This window comes from Chionomys nivalis, chromosome 18, assembly GCF_950005125.1.
Source record: "Chionomys nivalis chromosome 18, mChiNiv1.1, whole genome shotgun sequence".
NCBI classification, from domain to species: Eukaryota; Metazoa; Chordata; class Mammalia; order Rodentia; family Cricetidae; genus Chionomys; species Chionomys nivalis.
Window position 1 is genome coordinate 21,421,926 of NC_080103.1, and position 7,821 is coordinate 21,429,746.

The following is a 7,821-nucleotide window of genomic DNA, read 5'->3' on the forward strand; positions in this document are numbered from 1 at the left end:
ACACCCCTACAGGACCTGTGACTTAGTGATGCCCCCCAGGGCCAGTGCCCAGGAAGCTGTGATTTAGGAAGAAGGTGCATGCAGGATGCGGCAGACAATTGGGAGGAATGCAGCTTCACAACTTCACGGGGCTGGCCAGCTTCTCAAGGTCACAGCCTCCTCGGGGACTGGAGCTGTCGCAGGGAACTAAATCACGCGGAAGGAATGCAGAAGAGGTCACCCAATAGGGATTCTGAGCCCAGACAGACTAAAAGTTGGCGTTCTTCAAGTCCCGGGAGCAGCGGTACCTGCCGTCCAGGAACCTGGAGCACAGGAGGCTGGGTGAGCAAGGACAGGTGTGGTGCTGGCGTTTCCTAGAAAAGGGGATCTAGAGAGAGAAGGAAGCAGTCCATCAGCCTTAGGAAAAGGTTGTGAGAGCTCCGTGTTTGTGGGTGTTTGTGGGTGTTTGTGGGTGACCAGAAACTGAAGATACCTGCTACAGAGCGCTGAGCCGCTGACCCCAGCCGCTGAGCGGCTACACACAGTAGCAGGTACTTTTCCTTCGAAAGCGGCGGTCAGCCGGCGGAATGCCAGCAGGGCCATTTAGGATCCGCCCACGGTGAACTTCAGGTGAAGTGAGAACCCACAGAAGTCTATTTACCAGTGTATTAGGGGGTGCGATGGAGAGCAAACTCATTAATACAGATGCCTCTAATCCAGCTGCTGCAATGAAGCCCAACCGCAAGCCTTGCTGGAGAGTGAGGTGTGGCCCTCTTCTTAGTTGTATCTGGTCAGTACTCAGAGAAAACCACGCCCACATCAAGTTACCCCCCCAAATGTCATTGGCTACACCAACGAGCTCCTACTACAGGAAAGGCCTGCAAATGTCTCCTCCCAGCCAACAAAAAAATGTTAATTACAGACGATCACTCCAAGGCCTGGAGGGATTGAACGACAACGGCACACAGCTAATTCGTGGAGGAGCTAGAATTTGAACCCAGATAAGGCTGATGCTTAGCACTCAGCACACCTGTGGCCATGTGCATGCATGTTCACTTGCTCTCTCTCTCTCTCTCTCTCTCTCTCTCTCTCCCTGTCTCTCTCTCTCCCTCCCTCCCTCCCTCCCTGTCTCTCTCTCTCTGTCTCTCTCTCCCTCCCTGTCTCTCTCTCCCTCTCTCTCTCTCCCTCTCTCTCTCCCTGTCTCTCCCTCTCTCCCTCCCTCCCTCACTCTCTCTCTCTCTCTCTCTCACACACACACACACACACACACACACACACACACACGATTGCAAACACTCTCACACCTCTGGTAACTGAATCTCTCTGCTTACCGTTGGCATTCTCAGCTCTGAGGTCAGGGCTGTGAAGGGACAAACACCCTCTTTATCCAGTGGCTCACATCAAAGAGCACCGCTGGACACCCAAGGTTCCTCAGTATTTGAAAGGATATTTGTTTATACGTGTGTTATATGTGTGAAGGAGAGGGTGCCTGTGGAGATCAGAGGACAGCTTGGAAAGTCTGTTCTGTCCTTCCACCTTTATATGTGTTCCAGAAATCAAACTGGGGGCACCGTGTTTTCACAGCAAGTGCTTTTACCTGCTAAATCATCTCACCAGCCCCCAGAGGGTTTTAAATAGAGTGATAAGGAGGCTTGGTCCAGACTACTTGGGTTCAAATCCCAGACCTTCTGTTTACCATATCTGTGACAACTCACTACCTATTTACCCTGGCTGTACTTTGATTTTATCATCTATAAAATGGGTTAATAGCTCCTATATGACTATATAGCTATAAAAAGACTAAGACCATTTACTTATTGAAAACTTACTGAGGACAAACGGCCTGTAGGAAGTGCTCGGCATTTGTTTTTTGGTTAATGCTGAAGTCCTTATCGGGAGCATGAATCATTCTGAGCCCCCTTTCATAGCCCAAGGCAATGAGGGTGGCAGAGCCAGTCAGCTTTCAGCTTCCTGAGCCCGAGGTGGTTAAGGACAAATCGGTGGCCTTGAGGGGAACTGGAAGAGACGGCTGGAAGATTCTCTGACTCTGATGAGCAATGGAGCTTGTACAGACGAGTCACAGATCCCGAAAGACTGCTAAGGGGAACTGGGTGTGGCTGTAGGTCCAGCAAAGCTGCTACCCTGTAGAGGCCCCACCCTCCAGAGGATACAATTTATAGCTACATCACCTGACCCTCCCAAAGCCAAGAGCCTCTGGCTGCCCTGTGCCCTCAGGGGCTAGAAACGGGCCCAGAGTTAGCTCCTTAAGACACAGAGAAAGTTCTTTGCTCTAGCCTCAACCCCGCATAGGAGGCCATTTTGTGTTCTTAGATTCTGTTCCAAAAAGCAAAGAATATTTGAGAATCTTTTGAAATCTATCTCTTCAGGGTTAACTATCCTGATCCCTAAACACAACAGGTAAAAGCTAAGGGTGGCCGGCCTGAAGGGCTAGCAGCTTGTGTGATTGGTGTCACCATTCCACAAAAACAAGGAAGCTGTACCCTATACCAGGAGCCTAGGACTATGGTTGAGTTCAGAAAACTCCATTCTAGTCCCAGCTGTCTCAGGACGGCGCCTTGAGCAAGTCACATGATTTGCTGTAGTTCCTCAGCTTGCTAATGAAAACCCAGGAAGGCTTTAAAAGTCAAACCATAACTGTGTCTCCAGCCTGTCTAGAAGGGTGTGGGTGGATAATGTCACCACCCAAACCAGTGTCCAAACAGTATCTGCAGGCCTAGGTAAGGCTGCTGCCTGGAGCCGCAACCCCAGGGCTGTCTGCTTTCCATCCTTGGGTCAGGCTGGATCCAGTGGAAGGATGCAGAATTAGTCTTGTGCATATCATCATCAGAAGCCACAGACTCCCTGGTCTAAACTGGATCCAGGCTCCAAGATCCCTGCCTGCTTGCCAATGCCCCTTCACACACATGCCCATGTTCGTTCACACGCATACCTATGCCCCTTCACACGCATGCCCTTGCCCGTTCACACACATGCCCATGTTCGTTCACACGCATGCCTATGCTCGTTCACACACATGCCCATGTTCGTTCACACGCATACCTATGCCCCTTCACACGCATGCCCTTGCCCGTTCACACACATGCCCATGTTCGTTCACACACATGCCTATGCTCGTTCACACACATGCCCATGTTCGTTCACACGCATACCTATGCCCCTTCACACGCATGCCCTTGCCCGTTCACACACATGCCCATGTTCGTTCACACGCATGCCCTTGCCCGTTCACACACATGCCCATGCTCGTTCACACACATGCCCATGTTTGTTCACACACATGTCTATGCCCCTTCACACACACGTCCATGCCCGTTCACACGCATGCCCACTCAGTGCCAGCAGAGTACCTTGTGGCTTCCTGGGTGGCACTCCTCTCCTTCCCGACCCAGTGGGGTGCACAACCGCAGCCCCCGCAGCCACAGGCTGATAGCACAGCAGGTACCTGCTCCACACTGGACATCTCGTTCACAGGCCTACAGGAGAGAGAGAGGGCCAGTCCGTTAGTGCCACCCAAGGGAACAAAGGAAAAGGAAAGCTAACCCATCTTTGTCATGGTCTGGAGGAAGTGACTAAGAGCCCAGGATTAATAGGACGCACGGCTGTAACACCACTGCTTGGCAGGACACTCAGGTCTTAGCAAAGTGCCTGACATGGGGAACCAGCCCAGCTCAGAGGCAAGGCAGTCCCCACCCCAAGAAAAAAGGCCTGTTAGAAGATGCAGATTTTAGAATTATCAGTCAACAGCAGCACAATTGACTGAATTAGAACTCCCTGGTGAGGGGAGGGGAGGGGAGGGGAAAGAAGGAGAGAGGAGGGGAGAGTAGAGGAGGGGAGGGGAGGGAAGGGGATCCTTGGTGGTCCAAAGCCCTGGATAACCATTGCTGAGTTATCTCAGGGGAAAATCTTTGTCCTCCAGAAGGCATTATCAGTTGCCTCTCTGCACGTCTCCCACCACCTAACCCACAGGAGCCTGGTGGACAGGATCTCCCCCAGTGTTTCTCTGCTGGCCTCTCTGGGCTCCTGACATGAGTCCTTCTAATTTGGGCTGTTTGGGCCTGCTGGGTTAATGCCTATGTAAGGAAATGTCAAACAAGCACACTTTACCCCAGAGCCAGAGTCAAGAAAGCAAGTGGAGTCTAATGGAGAAATAGCCAACCTGGCCACAGGGCACAGAGGTCAAGTGGCTTCAGAGTTGAAGTTAGAAGCTGAGTTTCGTTTTTCTCCAGTAGGAAGCCACAGAACACCTTCAGGCTGCCAGCATGGACCATGACAGGAGCCCGAAGCTCCAGACTTTTCCAGGTGAGGAGGTCAGGATGCCACCAGAGAAGGTACAGGTGGCAGTCACCAACAACTGCTCTCTAACCCAGCAGGGGCACGGCTCACACCTAAGCCAGCACCTTGAGCACTGAGGGTGAGGGAAGTAGGTCCCTCCTGGACTCTCCTCTCCTGACAGGTGGCAGGCATGGCACTCTGTGAGGTTGGGACCTACAGCCTGGATTGTCATCATCTAAGGTGCAAGGGAGTGTGGAAAGGTCGGGACTGATTGGTTGAAAGCGTCACCTCAGCCCCTAACATCCTTATACCCAAAGAGTCTGGAATGTTTGGATCCAGGCTTCACCCCAGCCCTTGAGCACCCCTATATCCAAGGAGTCTGAAATGTTTGGATGAAACTTTCCATCCCAAGCCCCTTGCCCTGAGAGTTGCTGCAGTCCAGACTCCACTCCAAGAAAGCCCACCAAGGGGTGACCCCTCCCTAGAGAGGCTCAAGACCATTCCCACAGGCTACTTAAACTGCTTCCCAGAGAACGAACGCATGGTCTTCCCGGTCTTCCTTTCCCCTCTCCATGGTTTTTCCGGTCTTTCTTCCTGTCTCCATCCATGGGGGGCCTGGAAGGCCACCCGGGAACACTGGCATCCATTAAACCTGGGTTTTTCTAATTTGGTTAGATTTGGTCTGATTTGGATTATTGCATGGGCGGAGATGTTTGTTGGGTTGTAAAAACTTTTTCAAGGACCTGGTGTCTTTCTGGGAGTCAGAAGAGGGACATCAAAGGGACATGGGAAATGGGAGCTGAGCACTCCCAGATTCTTTCCCCTCAACACTGTTCTGACCAAGTGCTCATCTGGCCATTATCCACCCCATTCATTCACTGCATTGGACTAATTCGACCCTTCTCCCTTTGTGTTCTTTATTAAGCGGTGCCCCACCTCCCTTAGACCTCTCTGCATCTTCCCCTGGGGCCCACTAAAGGGTAAAAGGAGGTGTTGGTGGCACCCATCTTGCCCTAGGGACTCACTAAAGGATAAAAGGTGTTTGGCGCACTCTTCCTAACAGCAAAAGTAGACCTGATGAGGGACTCTGTGCTTCTGCCCTGAGCTACACCAGCACACTCTGAAATAACATGGGCAAGAGGGTCAAACGTAGATTGAAACCAAGGTGTACACAAGACGAATGGGACTTGGAAGGGGGAACGAATCCACCTTGTAAAAGAACTTCCTATGGCACACTCCAAAGAATCTTCATTGTACTAAAGACTCGTTGTCAAAATCCCAGGGCCCTCCCAATGTATTTAAAACAATCTTACATTTAAATAAAACTTCTCAAAACCCATCTCTGTCTATCAGAGTGAAGTCTAAACCATCTGAAGATTATATGCATCCCCACTCCCAGGCACTGACCACCTGCCAAATTCCTTTGCTTTAGGTGAATTGGAGGAGCAGCGCCTTCCTGGTTCTCAGTTCACAGTCCATGCAGAACCCTGATCTCGGCCCCCAACCCAAGCCTATGGAGAAGACTAGAAACTTACCCCTGTGATCACCGCACAGTGGGACACAGTTGCTAGGAGGAGCACGATGAAGACTTGCACGGAACCTCTCATGATCAGTTGGGGTGAAGACAAACCCTGCTCACTCCAGTGCCTCTCGCCTCCTTCCACCCTGCCTTGCACTGGGCAAGCTGAGAAGGCCAGGCTGTCCCGCCCTTACCTCTTTCAAATTTATACAGTCGGATCCAGGGCTGCCTCTCGATGCCTCATCCTGCTCTTCCCTCCCCTCACCAGCATTATTCAGATGAGCTCAGAAGCGAAGATGAGACCTGATTCTCTAACGACATCGAATCACCGTCAGAACTGATAAAAATGGACACATAGGGGGACTTTGACAGTTGCTCTAACTCTTCCAGGAGCACCACGCTTCCGACAGTGGCATGCAATTCACTTGCTATCCATTTCTGTCTCTGCATCATTCTTCGCTGCTTGGGTCAGGGGAATGGCTTTAGTAATGAATTAAGAGATTTGCAGAATTGATTTTCCCTCATCCACACTGAGCCATGCAGCCTACAGGAGTGTTTATGCTCCCACACTCAAACAGTCAAGCTTTGTGCGGGCATTTACCCTGGATTCAGCACAGAGGTGGCTGAGAAGACAGAGTTTGAGCATCTCTTCCTGACCTCTAAAAGGTTAAAATTCCCAAAGTGGAGACAGAATACAGCAAGGAAAAATACATCCATGATGTTACTGCTTCTCACGATACACACGGGGGTCTGCTCTCTAATGGGCTGTAGACAAATACCTGTGGGTGAGTGAGTCTTCGCTGTCTAATTGATTGGGTTCAGAATCACTATGGAAACACACCTCTGGGTATGTCCCTGAGGATTGTTCCAGAAAAAGGAAATCAAGGAGGGTAGATCCACCATGTGAGGACCACTCCATGAGCTATAGACTCAGAGTGATGGCAAAAGCAGCTGAGCGCTGGTTTTCACCAGTTTTCACCTCATTGTGCTTTGCCATCTGCCGCCTCGTGCTCCTGCCTCCGGGATCTCCCTGTCATGATGGGCTGTGCACCCAAGCCATGAGCCAAAATAAAACCGCCTTCCCTTCTGTTGCTTCCATCAGCAGTGGAAAGGTAACTCATACAAGCAGCAAACATCCCTGGGACAGGAACCAAGAAGATAAGGAAGCACACAGGCTCCACTCTGGAAGTATCCTGTAGAGACATGAACTTGGGCTAGGCTGTGGCCGAAAGAAGCCATGTTGGTGTTCTTCCTGTAGCATGGGGTGAGCTTGAGAGTAGCCTTATCTGTGAGCAAACACACAGTGGGCTCAGATGGCAGGCAGATGGGAAGGTGACTCTGAGCATAGCCGTCCTCGCTGAAGGGAAGCCCCTGGTCCCAACCTACTGACAGACCAGAGAGACCAGGTTGGATCCTTTGTTTGACCATCCATCTTCTCTGTACAATAATAAAAGCTAATATTTTTCCAAGGTGTGCTTTCTAGTATGTTAATACAAGGCAAGCATGCCTAACCCAAAGCTCTAAAATCTAAACATCTCCAAAGTGGAAGGACTTCCGGACATAATGTTGCTTGTGGAGAATTCTACACAGTGGAGCCTTGCTGCATGCACAAGAAGTCACTTAAAATACTGAAACTTGCCTTTAGGCTATGTGGGTAAGGTGCTCGTGACATAGACAGAATTCAAGTTTAGACTTATGCCCCATCCAAGATGTACCATTGGGTATATGTAAATATTCTGAATTGGGAAGGTTACCCCCAAACCTAGGACACTGCAGGTCTCAAGTATTTCAGAGACAAGGTATTTAGTCTGTGGACATTACATAGACAATTGTTTCCCATGGTCAGAGACTTGGGGAATACTGAATACACCTACCTAATGAGTTTCTTTCTGCAGAATTTTCCAGAGTCCTTCATGTTGGCATAGGAAACATCAAGTGGAAAACACCACCTGTGCTCCATTCATCCACAATGTAATTTTCTCAAAGCGTCTTGTGGAAATAGGATTCTCACACAGAAATGTCAGCCGGCT

General features: G+C 50.4%; 1 protein-coding gene across 1 annotated transcript; it reads right to left on the bottom strand.

Annotated features, from left to right (window-relative positions):
* Positions 1–247: 247 nt before the first annotated feature.
* On the bottom strand, positions 248–5,879 carry Prok1 (prokineticin 1). The gene is made up of 3 exons (XM_057794214.1): positions 5,808–5,879; positions 3,348–3,473; positions 248–367 (listed from the first exon to the last, which is right to left on the bottom strand). Exons 1-3 carry the CDS (start codon positions 5,877–5,879, stop codon positions 248–250), a joined length of 318 nt encoding a protein of 105 aa, XP_057650197.1.
* Positions 5,880–7,821: the final 1,942 nt, after the last annotated feature.

Excerpts from the sequence above, each read along its gene's own strand:
- Prok1 (XM_057794214.1), bottom strand. The coding sequence starts at position 5,879 with ATGAGAGGTTCCGTGCAAGTCTTCATCGTGCTCCTCCTAGCAACTGTG. Across the intron at positions 3,474-5,807 it reads ACTGTGCGGTGATCACAGGG|GCCTGTGAACGAGATGTCCA; the intron begins GTAAGTTTCTAG and ends TCTCTCCTGTAG. Across the intron at positions 368-3,347 it reads GCCACCCAGGAAGCCACAAG|ATCCCCTTTTCTAGGAAACG; the intron begins GTACTCTGCTGG and ends TTCTCTCTCTAG.